The 19,534-nt window shown below is 38.8% G+C and overlaps 1 protein-coding gene across 6 annotated transcripts in view; it reads right to left on the bottom strand.

Moving 5' to 3' along the window:
- GTF2I (general transcription factor IIi) overlaps positions 1-19,534 on the bottom strand; it is a 115,613-nt gene that overhangs the window by 84,819 nt on the left and 11,260 nt on the right. For all 6 annotated transcript variants that reach the window (XM_070567770.1, XM_070567767.1, XM_070567769.1 and 3 more), the window contains exons 2-4: positions 7,744-7,847; positions 3,493-3,631; positions 1,099-1,233 (exon numbers count right to left, since the gene is read on the bottom strand). In XM_070567770.1, coding sequence (XP_070423871.1) covers positions 1,099-1,233; positions 3,493-3,631; positions 7,744-7,842 — 373 coding nt within the window. In that variant the 5' untranslated portion in view covers positions 7,843-7,847. The remainder of the gene's footprint in view (positions 1-1,098; positions 1,234-3,492; positions 3,632-7,743; positions 7,848-19,534) is intronic.

Genomic DNA, 19,534 nt, shown 5'->3' with positions numbered 1-19,534 from the left:
ACATGGCCAACAAGCACATGAAAAGATGTTCAACATCATTAATCATCAGGGAAATGCACATTGAAACTACACTAAGATACCACCTTATGCCTGCTGGAATGGCTATAATCACCAAGACAAAAAACAACAAATGTTGGAGAGGATGTGGAGAAGAGGGAACCCTCATACACTGCTGGTGGGAGTGCAAACTGGTGCAGCCACTATGGAAAACAGTATGGAGATTTCTCAAAAAATTAAAAATAGAAATACCGTATGATCCAGCTATCCCACTACTGGGTATTTATCCAAAGAACTTGAAATCAACAACTCAAAGAGACTTATGCACCCCTATGTTCATTGCAGCATTATTCATTATAGCCAAGATGTGGAAGCAACCCAAGTGCCCATCAACTGACGAATGGATAAGGAAGATGTGGTATATGTATACAATGGAATACTGCTCAGCCATAAAAAAAGACAAAATCATGCCATTCGCAACAATATGGATGGACTTTGAGGGTATTATGTTAAGCAAATTAGGCAGACACAGAAAGACAAACACCATTTGATTTCATTCATATGTGGAAGATAAACTAACACATGGATAAAGAGAACAGATCAATGGTTACCAGAAGGGAAGGGGGTTAGGGGTTGGCATAAGGGGTGAAGGGGCACAGTTCTATGGTACCTGACAAATGATAATGTATAACTGAAATTTCACAATGTTATAAACTATTATGACCTCAATAAAAAAATAAAAATGACAGCTCTCTCTGGGTGATTACGATGTGTCCATGTAGATTCTCTGGTGGGGAATGCTGATGGGGGGGATCTATGCATAAGTGGGGGCAAGGAGTATATGGGAAATCTCTACCTTCTTAATTTTGCTGTGAACCTAAAACTGCTCTTAAAAAAAAAAACACAAACAGCTCTAATAGCTACCTCTGTTTCTTCAAACTGGAAATAACAAGTAAGGTCATTCCTAACATTAACCCAGTATTTGGAAAATAATCTATTCAATTTCCGAAAGTGTGTTATGACTATTAAATCAATGTAATCTACCCTTAGAAAACTCAATGATATATGTATCTTTTAGCAAACTCAAGTGCATCACCTTACCATAGCAAAAGCAGAAATAGTCCTCAACTGTTTTTCTGAGTGTTTCAATCTCTACAGCATCTACACTCATCCGATTTGCCTGGCTTGTAGATTTCATCTTATGCATCTCTGCAGCCTTTTCTTCTTCTTCAACACCTGTAAAATAATTAATGATAGAAAAGGCCCATATCCATTATCTTAATATTTGGCTTTTAGTAAGAATATTTTTTCCCTTATTCTAAAATTTATGATTTGTTCTATAAAGACAAGACAAAGGAAAAGGAGGAGCAACTTTAAAAACAAAAAACCTACGGGGCCAGCCCCGTGGCATAGCGCTTAAAGTTTCGCGCACTCTGCTTCGGTGGCCCAGGTTCACGGGTTCGTATCCCAGGCGCATACCTACACCACTCGTCAGCCATGCTGAAGATTGGCAGAGATGTTAGCTCAGGGCTAATCTATCCTCAAGCAAAAAAAGAGGCAGATTGGGAACAGATGTTAGGGCCAATCTTCCTGATCAAGAAATAAAAACATAAAAGACATAAATGACTTGAATGGAAATAAGAAATGGTGATCATCTATGAAATAAGTGTAGCTATAAGCTAAAAACTCTACAAACTACAAATTAGCTACCAGTTGTCTTAAAAAAAAAAGATACCTTAAGAGTAATTTATCAGCTACAAACTTAAATATGGGAAGGTTATCACAAAAAAGCACTGGAGACTTGCAAAGTCCAACACAATAGTCAGCAGACACCTTTGGCTACTGAGCACTTGAAATGTGACCAGTCCAAATTAAGATATGTTGTAAGTTTACAATATACACTGGACGTTGAAGACCTAGTACAAAGAATAGTATGCAAAATAGCCCACTGATAATTTTTTATATTACTTGTTATGATAATGTTTTAGATATATCAGGTTAAAATATAACTTCTAAATTAATTTCATTTTTTTCTCCCTACTTTTCATTAATGTTGTAACTATAAAATTTAAATTACATGAGTGATTCACATTCTATTATTTCTATTGGATAGTCCTTTCCTAAACCCTGAAAAAGAGCTCAGAATTCTCCCCAAGAATTTCTACAACTGACTCATAAACCTATTGATTTGGTTTCAGATCGATCGATCCTTATCTGCAAAATAATTTATAGAAACAAACATTAGGCACTTAAGAATTATATCCAAAGATTATTCTCCATGGCACCAAATTATTGGTAACAAAAATAAAGTATGAATACTAATAGGCAGGGACTATGATTTGCAAGTGAGGACAATTCCCCTAATGCTTAGTTCTAACCTTTGGAGAATCACATAAGCAAGGCAGTACAGGGGACAGAAATATAAACACAGCTGCCAGTGGGATTACAGTATTCATGGGACAGATGGCAGCTGAAATACACATAATTAAAACAACATTATTAGTACAAACCTAAACATACAAACATAATGAAAGCCTTAAAAATTCTCAAAATGATAATTTTTTTAAGTTTTTAAATAGATTACTACTATAAAGCTTAAAAGATTATAGCGGGAAGGAGAGGCATACAGTGAAGGGGAGAAGATACGTTTTTTAAAAAGGACTAAAAAATACAATTCAGAATTGAAATTAATGAATTTAAAAAACTATTTTTACCCACCCATGATCTGCCCAATTTATCATGAATTGCATCTAACTTGATAAAGGAAATTTAAGTTTGGATATAAGAGACGTAGGTATTATATGCCTATGGATATCCCTACTTTTTTTGGTTCTCTTTCCACGTCTAAGAAAATGCTGTATCACTGAGTTAATATAAAAGCTATGGAGAGTGTTATGTTAAACACAGATGCAAAAACTGTCAGACTGTGAAAGCCCATAGGTATTAACACCCTACAGTAAATGTCTCTACTACGTTTGTTCCAGTGTCACATTAAGTTCACCAACTGGAGGAACTCCCGATTGGAGGAACACAAAATTCACTGAGGACTCTGCCAAGTCGATTCCACTGAGGGAGTCAGGGAACCCTGTTTAACTTGACATCATGCTTACACAAATTTAATGCAGAGAAAGACTTGTCTTCAACAAACCAAATATCTAGCAAGAAAAGAACTGCTTACCTGGATAAGAAGTTTTAATCAGTTCAAAACTTCCCTATCTCCTCTCTAATGCATTCCACCAATCCAGAGTCATGGCAAGGAAGAAGAGGACTACAGTAAATATTTACCATTTTCTTTAAATTCTTCAGTATTCACCCTTATATATTACCATGTCAGTGATTCATTCTGAGCAGTGTGAAATGTCTCCATGGACATTCCAGAAAGTCTTGTTTTAGTATAAACCTCATTCTGCTTTAGAAGAAAGTATGACATGCATTATCCATAAAAATTTAGATCTGGTATTTACGTAATACAAAAGACAAAAATAGAATACTTACAGTATTTTACGAAGTCTTTCTGAAAATCCTTTCTGGTGTTGACAAAAGCGCGTCCTCTCTCGGTGCCGACGACAAACACGTCTGTCTCGTACACGGCGATGCAGGCCACTTCCGCCTTGGACTTGGCCAGTTCTTTACACTGGAACACAAAAAGCAACCATTATGTTATACACAGACGTTTAAAAACACTGTTTCTGCTGGATGCGCAAAAGAACCACATCACTTAAACTGTCGTAATTCCTAATGTGGAATCAGGTCAATTTCCTAGTTTCTGGCCTTAAGTTACCATATACAAAAGAGAGTCCTCCTTTTTTTTAAGGTACCTCTCTTTCTAAAGAGTTTTTAACCCTGATTTTAAACAGAAGAAAACAGAGAATTTATAAGAAAAAAAGGTAGAAATCTCTTGTAATCTGTTATAGTTCAAATTCCCAAGAAACAGACTCAGATTTGCACAGAGGCTTTCTAGAGAGTACTGTCAGTAACAATCCCTGTGAGGTGTGAGGGAGTAGGCTGCGCAGAGCGAGAGCTGGATACTGACGCAGCTGCATCAGGGAGCTCTGGAGCTGCATGTCCTCCTCAAGGAAGGGGACAGAACTGGGCAAGGGAGCCTCTCACACTCACAGCAGCTGGGGGAACTAGTGCCATCAGTCCGAAAGGGGGGTCTGGACGCCACACTGCAACATCCACTACATAATTGCACCTCCAGAGGGATCTCCGTACACGTACAGACAACTGGAATCACATTTAGGCGAGTATAGTTCTACTAGGTATGACTTTTACTAAGTATATTCCTATGAGATTAAATATTCTTTAAAATCTTGACAGAGTACTATATGACATTCCATTTCACAGATTTACAATAATTTAGTACTAACAACATTGAAAATGTTGCTGATTACAATTATCACTCCTAAAAATAACACTGAAATAACAATCTAGGAACAAAACATGTATGTGTATCTTGAATGACTTTCTCAGAAGAGAGTCAGAGAAGTAAACAATGATGTCAGAAGACTGATTCTGGGGGCTGGCCTGGTGATATAGCGGTTGAGTTCACACGCTCCACTTGAGCAGCCCAGGGTTCACCAGTTCGGATCCCTGGTGCAGACCTACGCACCATTCATCAAGCCATGCTGTGGCAGGCGTCCCACACACAAAATAGAGTAAGACTGAAGAGATGTTAGCTCAGGGCCACTCTTCCTCAAGCAAAAAGAGGAAGACTGGCAACAGGTGTCAGCTCAGGACCACTCCTCCTCATAAAAACAAAAGAAAACAAATAAATAAAAACCCGCTCAAAACCTACTGCAAATTGCTTTCTAAGAAGGTTCTATCAGTTTACACTCCCACATGCACTTCTAGAGGAGCTAACTCACAATATTTTAGCAAAGGTTATTGTGCAACTTTTCCAGGAACATTTTTAAAGAGTACCATAGTATAATCAATAATCTACTTCTGGGTATTAAAATTAAAGAGTATTGTATCTTAGATAATTTTCTGTAAATGAGCATACAATTTGCTTATTTTTCTACTGTTAGTAGTGTGTCTCCCTGTTGACGCATCAAAGTACCTCACTGAGTTTAGGCATAGAAAAGCTGTTTATGGAATTAAATACATAATTACAGATATTTTGTTCCGGTTTTTAAAGTTGTCTTAATATAACCATTTTTTATTTTTACTCATCTAGAATGTAACTTGGCACATGATAAAGATTAAAAATTTGGGGGCTGGCCCAGTGGCACAGTGGTTAAGTGCACACATTCTACTTCGGCAGCCCGGGGTTCGCCGGTTCGGATCCCGGGCACAGACATGGCACCACTTGGTAAGCCATGCTGCGGTAGGCGTCCCACATATAAAGCAGAGGAAGATGGGCATGGATGTGAGCTCAGGGCCAGCCTTCCTCAGCAAAAAGAGGAGGATTGGCAGCAGATGTCAGCTCATGGCTAATCTTCCTCAAAAAATAATTAATTAATTAATTTTAAAAAAAGATTAAAAACTTTTCTGGGTTTTTTGCCTATTAGCCTATGTTCTCAGTATCATTTGTTGAAAACTACAGCTTTCCTCTATTTCTTTTTGATTTGTACAGTAACCATCCTCTAATTTCTTAAATGCAAATTTCTTGTACAACTCTGCTTTAAAACATTATCTTGAATAATTAATTTCATACCTACTTCAATGATGAGAAATCTTCTGAACTATAATAAAGCCACAGTAGAGAACTTCTGGCCTACATGTCAGCCAACAAATATTCCCAGCATGAAGAATAATGCTGTACTCTAACGTTCATTTATATGAAATCTACTGTGGTTGCTTGCCTATAAGGAACTATTATTTACTTACCTTGTGACAAATGTGGGTGCAATCTTGCTGCACTATTCACACTCTTAGTTGGACAACCCTGTCACCAAAGGCAGTACTTATAAAACAGCAAAATAAGATTCACATACTGTCCAAGGATTAGGTCAAAGAAATCCTTGGGCCAAGGGAAAGATGAGGCTGACTTATATACCTATAAGTATACTTCCTAATACACAACTAGGAACATAAGGAAAGAGATACCCTTACTCCTGCTGGTGAGGAGGAAACAAAAGCTGAGAATAATCAAGTGACTTTGCCAAAAATAAGAAAACTATAAAGACATTCTAAGGAAGGGAGGGGGTCCTACGTGACCCTATGTTATTCTATGTAGAGAACGGCAGTAAAGAAAATTATTTTAATATCAACAGAGTAGGATTTAATCTCTCAACTATCATTTAATATTAAGCCACAAATTTTGGCTGGTTTTATGATTACAAGGCAGAAATAAGTGACATTCAGAAAATAACAGTATATAGCCACTAACCATTCTAAAATTTCTTTCTTTAGAGAGATAATTTTTTTAAATTCATAAATAAAAAAAAGAGAAAAAAAGAATGCCCTAAGGAGAAAACAAAAAAGAATTTACAATGTCATACTGAGACCTGCGAGGTTAAACACTACGTAACACTAGTCAACACTCAGATGGAAAACACACAGCCTCCTCCTACTTAGAAAATTTAGTATCAATGTGTCAGAAAACACCCAAGTGTGAGGCTTTTGGAATCTGTGAGCTCAAATACAATGTTTCCAGCTACATATCCATAAAAATGATAATCAAACTGTATTACTATCATCATAGTAATACAAAAATACAGCAAAAGAATAATACTTAACATTTTGCTATAATTATGAATACAGTATAGGTTTTTAAAAATAAAGAGCTAACACACTATACATTTAATAAAAGGTGGCAGAGTAAGGACAACTGTGAATGCATAAGCACAATAAAATAAGAATAGATAGGGGCCAGCCCGGCGGTGCAGTGGTTAAGTTTGCACATTCCGTTTCAGCGGCCGGGGTTTGCCAGTTTGGATCCCAGGTGTGGACGTGGCACTGCTTGGCAAGCCACACTGTGGTAGGCGTCCCACATATAAAGTAGAGGAAGATGGGCACCGATGTTAGCTCAGGGCCAGTCTTCCTCAGAAAAAGGGGAGGACTGGCAACAAATGTTAGCTCAGGGCTAACCTTCCTCAAAAAAAAAATAAAAATCAAACAGAATAGATATAAAATAGTGAATATGTTCTTATAGCCCAAAATTCTGGTAATGTTCTTCACACAGATACAGTAAAACATCAGCACCACACTATAATATAGAAACTCATTCTGAGTAACTTCAATTGTTACCCACAAATTCAAAGTTAATGCCTGCAAAACAAAGGAATGCTTAAGATATTGGTAGGTAAAAAACTGAAATTACATGTAAAAAATTAAACATTTAGATCAGTTAAGAATATTCTGGGGGCCAGCCCTGTGGCCAAGTAGTTAAGTTCGCGCACTCCGCTTCGGCAGCCCAGGGTTTCGCTGGTTCGAATCCTGGGCGTGGACATGACACTGCTTGTCAGGCCATGTTGAGGTGGCATCCCACATGCCACAACTAGGAGGACCCACAACTAAAATATACAACTATGTACTGGGGGGATTTGGGGAGAAAAAGCAGGAAAAAAAAAAAAAAGATCGGCAACAGTTGTTAGCTCAGGTACCAATCTTGAAAAAAAAGAAAAAGAATATCCATAATAAAATTTGATTTGAAAGGCTTAAATTCATACTACTATTCAAGCAAAACAACTATTCTTATTAAACTAAAAACTATATGTTTTACAAAAGCAAATCAGCGTCATGCAGGGCCCAGCCTCATCCACCTACGGCACGTGTTACAGAAGTGGAAAGGCATCTCACCATGGACTCCAGAGCAGACATGAGGAATGTCACCACCATCCTGCTCTCCGAGGACTCCTCATCCTCGACAGGCAGGGTAGACGTTGCTACTTGGGCCATGATCCCTAGGAAAGAGAATAAGAAAGTGAGTGCTGGAAATGCACAAGATGCTTCTAAACGTTCATTTTAGAGCTGTGATGGCCCTCTATGGACTGCCTAATTTACAGTTTGCTTGCCTAAGGGAAAAAATAAAGCCCAGATACCAAGTATTCTATTTGCCAAAAATTCCTCTAAGAAAATCTGTCCCTTAACTTTCCATCTAGTTTTATTTCCATAAAATGAGGTCATCATCACCCCCTCAAAATAAATTCAGATGTCACCCAGACCAGTTAAAATCTCTCCCAAGTGCCAGGAAGGAAGAGGTGATGCCCTCACAACCCAGTGACAGGTTTCCAGACTTCAACAGAGAAATCCATGTGACGTTCCCTTCCCCCGAGGCACACAGTGAAGACAGAAAAGAGGGGGTAAAGTAGACTGAGGCTGGGTGAAGGGAATTCCTTCTTTCTCATCAAGAAGGAAATAGGTTGTACGACAAATGCCATCCAAGTTCCTTTATAATACAGCATATTATTCTCTTTAGAAAACATTTTCTAGGGCAAGCCTGGTGACGTAGTGGTTAAGTTCGTGTACTCCGTTTCTGCGGTCCCGGGTTCACAGGTTCAGAGTTCAACACAGGCACAGACCTACACACTGCTTATCAAGCCACACTGTGGCAGTGTCCCATATACAAAATAGAGGAAGACTGGCACTGGTGTTAGCTCAGTGACCATCTTCCTCAAGCAAAAAGGGGAAGATTGGCAACAGATGTTAGCTCAGGGCCAGCCTTCCTCGCAAAAATGAATAAATAAATAACTAAAAAGAAAACATTTTCTGATACTTTGGTATCAGTAAAGAGCCTCTGCTGAATTCAAGCACTATAAAAGTACAACACACAAACATTAAATAGGAAGTGTTGGCAGGGATGTGGGGAAACTGAAACCCTTGCGCATTGCTGTTAGGAATGTAAAATGGTACACCCACTGAGGAAAACAGTTTGGCAGTTCCTAAAAAAATTAAAGAGAGTTACCATGACACAGAACTTCTACTTCTGGATATATACCTAAAAGCAGGCACTCAAACGGATATTTGTACACCCATGCTCAGAGCAGCATTACCCACAATAGCCAAAAGGTAGACACAAGCCAAATGTCCACTGTCCGATGAACAGATAAACAAAATGTGATATATACATACAGTGGAATATAATTGTCTTAAAAAGGAATGAAGTTCTGAAACATGCTACAACATGGATGACCCGTGAAAACATTATTCTGAGGGAAACAAGCCAGACGCAGAGGGACAAATACTGTGATTCCACTCACATGAGATGCCTCAGACGGTCCAATGCACAGACATAGAAAGCAGAACGGTGGTGCCAGGGGCTAGGAGGAGGGAGTGATGAGGAGTTACAGAGTTTGAGTTTGGCATGATGAAAAAGTTCTGGAGACAGACAGTGGAGATGTTGCAAAACAACGTGAATGTACTCAATGCAAGGAACTACACACTTAAAAATAGTTAAAATGGCAAGTTTTATGTTACATATATTTTAACAAAATTTAAAAATTAAAAAGCAAAAATATACCACATAAAGACACTTTAAGAAGCCAAAATCTAAAGCAAATTTTAAAAAACTCTAATATTAAAAAAATTGTTCCTCTATAGATAGTTTGCAAATTAGATGCCTGTTAAAAATTATCCCTTTCAATTTAGTTGAATTATTTCTAGTTTTAGCGGTAGATCCAACAACCAAATGAACTTAATGTGAAAGGAAGACTAAAATACTAAGGACTGGAAGCATGGAATTCTAAAAAGACACTTATGTATGTAAGTTAATTTACTGCAGACTTGGGAGCCCTTAACGGAAGCCCCACTGTTCCAGAGAACATGCAGAGCTGTTAGCAGGAAAACTGTTTTGGCTAAAAATGCAAGTAAATCTTTTCTCTGTCCTTGAAAAGGATGATCTACTTCCCTACTATTAAAACTGTGGTCTAGTTCCACCATCTGTTGCCACATGAAGGAACCGCTAGGCCAGATCTGGGCATTAATAAGTAATGAAGCGGACATACTTAGGAAATAAAACTCGACAATAAAAACAATAATAAAAACAATTGACACTTATCCCCATGTCTGTGAACAAATAGAAGCAATTCTATTTCCCAGAAGGAGATCGCTATCCTGAAGGGAGATAGAAAAAGCAAAATCAAGCACCAGGATGGTTAGATCACAGAAATTATTTTCCCTAACAGCCTAGGTCTCATTCTTTTCTCTTGGATAAGTAAGTTCAAGTAAATTTATACTAAAATGTGGCTCAGTCAAAATGGACAACAAAGGCATCTTATTTTTCCATAATCAGAATGCTCACTTAGAATATATCGTCATTATTTCTGAAAGTTCACACTATTTCTTAATAATTTCAATTTCCTTTAATTCTCCAGCAAGAGAAAAAGGAGATACATTCTCATTTTATAAATGCAATGATTTGTCAAGGTGATACAGCCACTGTCAGGGCCAGAACATAACATTAGGACAATTTTCTGCCCACTGCTAGTTCCACTTCTCACCTTAAATTGCCATAAATCTGCTATGACGTCATTCACACTCAAAGTGTGTTAAGAAATGTGAGACAGATGCCACACAAACAGCTCATGGGGGGCGATGAGAGTTCCTACTTCATTAGCAGACTGTTCAGGAGGAGGCATCAGAGCGCTTTGCGGTGGAAAGAACCCTGGAGGTGACCGAGCCCAGGCAGACTTCCCAGGGAAGGACGCGTTTTCTTTGGGGCTTTCTGCTCTCTAGAAATGAGGTCGTGTGCATTAACAGAACTCGCTGCTTTTTGCCGTCCCAAGAGGGCATTTCCCTGGACAGTCTGTGGTCAAGACTGTTCGTGGAACATTCCCTGCACGCCTCTCTCCACTGGCGACTGCTGCCTCTCTTCTCCCTCTCCCAGAAAGAAACTGCCATCACACAGCGGCATTAAGGTGAACACCAGGACACACCAGGCCAGGTGGTGACACAAGCTCACGGAGCATGAGGCGTGACGCGCTGGTCCCCATAGAACCAGCAGCCAGGAAAGCCAGGTGGTGGGTTGCCCAGATCACTAACCAGCTCCGTGCCCCCAGGGGGCTGCACCGGCTCCTCTCCTAGGAAGGGAGACACGACACCAACCACTTGCTATGAAGCTCCTTTCCCCTCTGACCTCTTATGAGTCCCTCATTTAAAAGTAAGAGTGGGATAGACAAAAAACAAATAAACATCTCTTGAATATACCTATCATGCTTTATTGGTCATCTTTTTAATATTCACAAGAACCCTATGAGGGAGAAAGAATAAAAGCAGAAAAGCAAAATGGAAGTACCTGGGGAGCCTAGAAAAAAGACCTTCAAAGGAGACAGCGTTCCATAAGCCACTTGAGCAGGACCCATGCAGTCTTTTTTCTGGTTTAATGTAAAAAGGGTGTGGGTGTGTGTGCACACGCACATGTATCACTAGATATGAACAACAAAAAATCACCAGGATATGATCCATCATCTCTCTCATGTCAAAACTCGGAAGTCTCCCAAGAATAGACCATGAAACCCAAACTTTGAAGCAACTACTGTGGGACAGTTAGCTGTGCAGCCATAAGGAATGCAAACAGGCACGATGTGTACATCTGAACTTCACGAGCAATAGTTCTTTTGAACAAAAAGGAAAATAACCAAAATGATCATTACTACATAAACCAGTAAATACAAAAAGGATGATGAGGGGCCGGCCCCGGGCTGAGTGGTTGGGTTCTCGGGCTCCGCTTCTGCGGCCCGGGGTTTTGCCGGTTTGGGTCCTGGGCTTGGACACGGTGCCGCTCGTGGGGCCATGCTGAGGCGACGTCCCATGTGCCCCGACTGGACGGACCCACAACTAAAAATACACAACTACGTACCGGGGGGCTTTGGGAGAAAAAGGAAAAATAAAATCTTATAAAAAAAAAAAAGGATGATGAATCCCTTCAAATCTTTTTAAATACAGAAAAGAAAGAAAAACCGAACTGAGAGAATTCAGAGGGTGAGCCCAATGTTAGACAAGAAAACGAGTTCACGTTTCTGGATTTGTAGCAGAACGCACCTGCTCCCCCACTGTGTATGTCTGATGCTGTCTCGGTAAAGGAGGGGTGGTGTGGGGAGAAAAGGTGATCTCTCTTCCTAAGGAAGGCAGCAATCACCCAAGGCAGAAAACGTAGTGAAGGAACAAGCTACAACCTGAAGGGTTATCACTCTAGAGACACGCCGTCCAACACGATAGCCAAAAGCCACATGTAGCTATTTAAATTTAAATTAAGATTAGTTCAAATTAAAAATTCAGTTCCTCAGTAGCATTTGCCATATTTCAAGTGCTCAGCAGCCACATGCAGCTTAGTGGCTGCTGTCCTGAAGATCACAGATAAGGAACATTTTCATCATCACAAAAACTATACTGCTATAGACTAAATAAACTGTGTTGAGTAAACTTATTTAAATTCTCATGACCTCTTGAGCCACCATGTGGTAGCTGTAGAAATGAAATGAGTTAACCAAGGGAAAAGAAAACTTGAGGGTACACAAAGTTCTACCCCTGGTGAGCATTCTTTACTGCCAATCCCCAGGGACTACTCACTCGACAGTACCCTCTAGAATAGAGCAGCAAGGTAAATTCCCTGAGGAAAAGGTCACAAGAGGAACACAGAAGTCAGCTTTATGCTATGCTCAACTTAGAATGCATTGAGACATCAGAGAGACAGATTCTCGGGATAAAGAAGTAAAATTCCAAAGAGCCTAACCCACTGCCAGTAAAATGATCTTGTCTCAAGGATCAACTAGCATCATCTACTTCCCACATTACATATTCTTAAAGAACAAGTTATCATTTAAATAGCTGCATAATAGCCCATCAAAATGGAATCATACAATTTCTCCGAACATCTTCTACAATTGGCTTTTGCATTTTTATTTCCACATTTTAAAATTCCTCATACGGAAATATATAAATAACATGAACACATAACACATAAGCTCTTAACACATAACACCAGAATTTTTACATTGCTACCAGAAATGTTAAAAACTAAATTCATCAGTCTCACCAACATTTTGGAGAACTACAACCTAATCACTATGAATACATCATTACTACTAAAACAATTGAATTTCTTTTTGCTTACTAAATTTAGAAACACTTTTCACAGTTTTATTATTTGTATTTCTTCTCGGGTGACTTCCCTACTTAGGTCCCATGCCCATTATTAACCTGTCTGATGATAACTCTACATATTTGCATAAACTGTCAATAATTTTCAATCCCAGTTCGTTCTTTTAAGTCCAATAATTATTATGTGGGTGTAGCTCCTTAATCACCTTCGTGTATGTGTATTTTAATTCTGTATTTTTAAATACTTGTTTCCAACAACTTAATTTTCATCTTGATTTAACTGCCTAATTATGACATTCTTTGCTCATTCTTTCTTGTTATCTCAGACTTTCCTTCGGCCTGAAGTTAATCCTTTAGAATTTCTTTCTTTAGGCAAACTGTTTTTATTTGCTAAATATTCTTTATTCTTGAAAGATACTTTCATTGGACTAGAAATCTCGTTTGACAATTGTTTTCTTTCAGCATACTAAGGTTATTTCATTATCTTTTGGCTTCCGCTGTTACTATTCAGAAGTCATCTAGAGTCTCTTTTAAAGGTAATCCCCATCCCCACTCCTGTTGTTTCTAAGGCATTTTCTTTGTCTTTGGTTTTCGACAGTCTCCCTATACGCCCAGATGTAGGTTTCTTTTTATTCAGTTTGTCTGTCACTCACTGGGCTTCCTGACTAAGGCCTGGCAGCCTTCAGTTGCGGAGCATTCTCAGCTATCACCTCTTCAGGTATTGCCTCTGCCCCACTCTCTCTCTCCTATCCTACTGAGACTCAGATTAAATGTCTGTTAGTCCTTAAATCTCTTACCTTCTTCTGTATCTTTCTCATTTTTCCTCTCTGAACTAAACTCTATTTCTTTTGACTTATCTTCCATATAATTAATTCTTTCTTCACCTGTTTATTCTATTGCTAAAACTACCCATCAAGTCTTTCAATTTTCATTTTTAGAACTTCTATCTGTTGCTATGTCACATTTTATAGTTTCCTACTCCCTAAAGATTTTCAAGCTTGACATATTTCTTTAATCATAATAGGGTTAGTTGTTTCAGTTTCTGATAATTCAAAAATCTCAAGGCTTTTCAAGTATATTTCTGTGGGTTCTGGTGGTTCTTGCTCATATGCATGGTACTTGTCCCATGTATGCCTTATCATCTTTTATTGTGTGCTGGTCGATCACCTTACATTACAAAATTATTTTAAATTTGAGGCCTAGGATGAAGGCAGCTTCCTCCAGGTGTCTGGGAACGCTACCTGCCTGAGATCACCACAATCCAAGTTCAAGGCTACAGGTTCCTTGGACCACCCAGGAAATGTTAACTCAGACAGAAACAGGGATGCAGGCTGGTTTACTTCTCAACCACTTTATCTAATTTGGGGCCTCAGCTTACTGAGGGGAAGGGTCTCCTATGTGATCCCTGAATTTCATGCAGGTCTCTGGGCTTTGATTTCAGAGCCTCTCATCAGATAAAGTTTTCAAAACTCAAGTTTCTATGGTGAAACTGGCAAATGCCCTCAGGGCAAAAATGATTCCCACTTCTATTAACTGAGTCCCCACTTTCCTTTTAATACCAGTCTTTTCATATAAGCCCTTCAAAATTCCTCTTAACTTTTTTGGTATTTTTATAAAAGTTTTGATTTATAATTTTAGAACATTCTTATTAATCCCACCAACTCTGGGAACCACACCTTCTAATATTCTTTATTCTCAAGAAGAATTTATGGGGGCTGGCCCAGTGGCGTAGCAGTTAAAGTCGCACGCTCTGCTTCAGTGGTGGGGGGTTGGCTAGTTCTGATTCGGGGCACGGACCTAGCACTGCTTATCAAGCCCTACAGTCCCAGGCATCCCACATATAAAATAGAGGAAGATGAGCACAGATGTTAGTTAGCTCAGTGTCAATCTTCCTCAGCAAAAAGAGGAGGACTGGCAGTGGATGTTAGCTCAGGGCCAATCTTCCTCAAAAGTAAGTAAGTAAATAATATAAAAGAACAATTTATGAATTAGCCAGAACTATCTTAATATTGTGAGGTTACAAATTCCTAATTCAAACCAACTCAAGTACACAAGAGAATTTCTATTGTTTTACCTAATTATTCAGCTTAAAGGTTGCACTGACTCCACACAGAACTAGATCCAGGAACACAGGACATGTCCTTAAAGTTCTCTCCACTCCCTCCCTGCTTGCCTCACTTCTCCGTGAGCAGATAAGTTTGTTCCCTAAGACAGAAGCAGCTGCCACACACATCTTTAAGCTTACCACACACCTGTACCATGATCCCAGGGCAAAAGACTACCATATCATCCTACGACTTTTTGCACAAAAGTTCTGGGCATTTGTGTCACGAGCCTATCCCAAGCCCGGCCCTCTACTGTGGCTAGTCAGAACATGATTACCTGGGATACGCTGTGATCAGCAGTCCAGCTAGAACCAAAGGGATGGGAAGGTAGGCAGTTACTCAAAAGGCAAACCAGGACACTGCTATCAAGAGAAAAGGGATGGGAAAGCCTGCCAAGATCACAAAAAATAAGTTACCTGAGTCTGCTGTATCTTCTTTCCCATTTTTCCAATTTCCTCAATTCTTTCAATTCTGAATGTTTTTTGACTTCATCTTTTGTTCCCGATTTGATTTTAACTCTCCTTTATGGGTTTCAAAGATGAATTTAATTGGCCTGTTGCTGTTTCATTTCTTTATCTTCTATACTAGTCGGCTATTGTTTAACAGATGCGATGCCTTCTTTATCTCTCTGAAAACAGACTCCAGCCATTCTTTAAAATCATCTTATGTTTCTTGTTGGAGATCCATTTCAGGGATTAAGTTTATCTGTGTCCTTACTGTTCTGATCTGTTCTATCTCAAATAAGGCAATAATTAATTCCATATAAATGTTTTCATTTGACCATACTTCTGCTTTTAAATTTTTTTTTTTGAGGAAGATTACCCCTGAGCCAACATCTGCTGCCAATCCTCCTCTTTTTGCTGAAGAAGACTGGCCCTGAGCTAACATCCATGCCCATCTTCCTCCACTTTATATGTGGGACGCCTACCACAGCACGGCGCGCCAAGAAGTGCCATGTCTGCACCCGGGATTCGAACCGGCGAATCCCAGGCCGCCGAAGCAGAACGTGTGCACTTAACCGCTGCACCACCTGGCTGGCCCCTGCTTTTAATTTAATGATCCTTGCTGTTAATGTTGAACAGCAAAATAATGCAAAATATTTTAGAGTGAGTCAAAGAGAGCTCTTGAAGATTTTCACACAAGCCATCATCACCCTAACAGAAAAACTGAGGTCCTCAATATTTTTGATTACGCTGATCTCTAAAAGATTTCTAAATTTTTGTAGGGGAGGAAGACAATTCCTCTACTCTCTAGGTCCTTCTGGCTGGTCTAAGATTTAAACTGACATGAGACAGAATAACAGGAGAAAATAACAAAGTTTAGGAACACATATACCTGGAAGAAACCCAGGAAAACTGAGTCACTGGTCAGAATGGCCAAAGCTGCCGCTTTAAATACTATCTTCATCTAAAGACAAAGGAAGATGTTGGGGGTGGTGGTCTGGGACTTCAGAGGGGAGAAAGGCAATTCACACGGAGATGGAAATGCAAATATTTGTTAGACAACTGCTTGCTGAACCACCTATAGAGAATGAGGCCTGAGAGATAGAACTTTGAAAAGCTGGTCTTGTTGGTGCCTTTTTTCACACCTGTTTTACATTATCCTATAGTTATCTTAGGGTATTAGCTCCTCCTGGAACAGGCCTTCTATCTTACATTATTTTAGGCAGTTAGAGGGAAAGTCAAAGTTCCTTTCAGAGCCTTTTGTTCTTAAAAATAACAAAGGCAAAGAGACACATTTCAGGGTGGCCAATTTTGATCCCCCACATAGTCAACCTATTTCTGCTTCCAAGTAAGCTTCAGATCAGACTGGTAAGTGGGGAAGGTAACCTATCACTGATTTTGGCTTTTTATTACATTCATGACCTATTTCTTTGTTTTACCATATTTAGTTATTTTCAACAACCATTTTTCCATTTCAATCTTAACAACATACAATCTTAGATCAAGAAGAAAATTCAAGATATTTCTTTTTTAAGATTGACACATGAGCTATAACACTGTTGCCAATTTTCTTCTTCTTCTTCTTTTCCCTTCTTTCTCCCCAAAGCCCCCCAGTACATAGTTGTGTATTCTAGTTGTGAGTGCCTCTGGTTGTGCTATGCGGGATGCTGCCTCAGCGTGGCCTGACGAGCAGTGCCATGTCCATGCCCAGGATCTGAACTGGCGAAACCCCCGGCCACAGAACGGGAGCACACAAACTTAACCACTCAGCCACGGGGCTGGCCCCTCAAGATATTTCAATGCAACCTCTTTGTTCCATCATTTGATAAATGAGAAGCTCAACTCAGAAAGGTCAGATCTCTTGCTAAGGCCATAGAGACAGTTCATTTTATAATAAGCAACTAGAATCTGTATCTCCAAATTTCAAATTCCCTTTCATGTACAATAATAATCAAAGAAAGGCAGGTTAAAAAACAAAAAGGAAGCCAAGGTAAATAACTACACAGGGATTAGAAGTGTAATCCTAGGCAGTCTTCATGAGGCAGTGCAGTATGACTTTCCTGTGCTGTAGCTGCTCCTTCTGGGCCAGCATTTAAGATGAGCTAGTTCTTCCTTAGTTTTTGTATATGGTCCTACTGTCTCCATCCTTTGAGATCTAGCCTCAGCTTATTTTATGTATATGAGGTAAAGCTCAAATTTACCAATTCATCTTATTAACAAGCACAAAAGCCAAATTTCAACAAAATTAATGACTAAGGGCACCATTATAGTCTTAAAAACTTGAAGAGTCTTAAATACATACACAAACAGAAACGTCTTCAGTGAGAAGTATAAAATAACTTCAAGAATCACTTTATTCTAAGGAAAAAATAAAATGGGATCTCAAACTTTTAAAAAATACAAATTCTTATTTATAAAAGAAATTTCTGGGGCCAGCCCGGTGCCGCATCGGATAAGTTCACGTGGTCCAGGGTTCACTGGTTCGGATCCCAAGTGCAGACCTACCCACTGCTTGTCAAGCCATGCTGTGGCAGGCATCTCACATAAAACGGAGGAAGATGAGCACAGATGTTAGTTCAGGGCCAGTCTTCCTCAACAAAAAGAGGAGGATTGGTGGCAGATGTTAGCTCAGAGCTAATCTTCCTCAAAAAAAGAAAAAAAGAAAGAAATTTCTTCAAAACGATGAGTACTAAGACCAAGTTAAAATTCATCATTTAAACTTACAAATTTTGTCATAAAACGGTGCCTAAAATAAATGGAAATGACCTAATAGTTGAATCAGCTGCCTTTATCCTAAACAAGAGTCAGTCACATTCAAATTAATTTAGGTTATCATGTGATGCTATATTCTGGCAATGTTTTAGGCTGCCTAAATCTTCCTACCTCTGAAATCGATGGTATTTAATACCTCCAAGTGCTACCTATAATTACTAAACACTAAACGCTAGAGAATCTGCTTTTCAGGAGAGGAAACTTATTCATGCCTAACAGGTCAGCATCTATTTAGTAAGATCAATGTGGATTGTGAACACAGAATTTACAATTGTCTTAAATATTTTTCAACATACTATGATTCATTCTAATTATGTCCATTTAGTAGCTTCTACTGAAAATGTGCTTAAGGTAATTCACTGACCCTATTAATTTAACTTCTGAATGATACCAAAGTAATTAACTTAATAATACCTTGACGTGTTTATTATAAAAGGGTGACATCTGTCTGACACATTTTACAAAACAGACTTTTTTAACATAAGAGCAGGTGATAATTTGGAAAAATAATGTAAAATGCCCAACATCATATAATCATTAAGTAGAATCTAATCCAGATCTAACTGACTGCTCTTAATTCCCCATGTTCTTTCAAGCCACCATCATACACTGTAAGATTTAATGTGATTTTTTTTCAAGCTTTTTTTTTTTTGAGGAAGATTAGCCCTGAGATAACATCCACCACCAATCCTCTTCTTTTTTTTTTCTTCTTTTTTCTTTTTTTTTTTTTTGCTGAGGAAGATTGGCTGTGAGCTAACATCCATACCATCTTCCTCTACTTTATATGTGGGACACCTGCCACAGCATGACTTGATAAGCAGTGTGTAGGTCCCCACCCGGGATCCAAACCAGTGAACCCCAGGCCACTGAAGCAAAGTGTGCAAACTTAACCGCTACACCACCTAGCCAGCCCCCTTAATCTGATTTTTAACATTTTTCAAATTCCACCATCCATAATATTTAAATTTCAAAAAAACATTAAGTTTTCAAGGACTTAGACAACAACTATAAGGTTTTTAAGTCCAAGCACTAACCGTCATCCCTAAAAAATTAAAAAATTCCCAACCTCAAGAGGAAAAAAAAAAAAAGATTCCTCCATGCTAAAAAGACAAGAAATATTTTCATTATCCCAAAGTATTGCCACAGAAAATACTTACTAACAAAAGAAAATATGGCACACACCATCTTAACCAAGTGATCAAAGCTTACACTTGTCACGGGACAAAGAGATAC

Source organism: Equus przewalskii, chromosome 12 (assembly GCF_037783145.1).
Source record: "Equus przewalskii isolate Varuska chromosome 12, EquPr2, whole genome shotgun sequence".
Lineage (NCBI taxonomy): Eukaryota > Metazoa > Chordata > Mammalia > Perissodactyla > Equidae > Equus > Equus przewalskii.
This window is presented reverse-complemented; position numbering and strand designations above follow the sequence as displayed.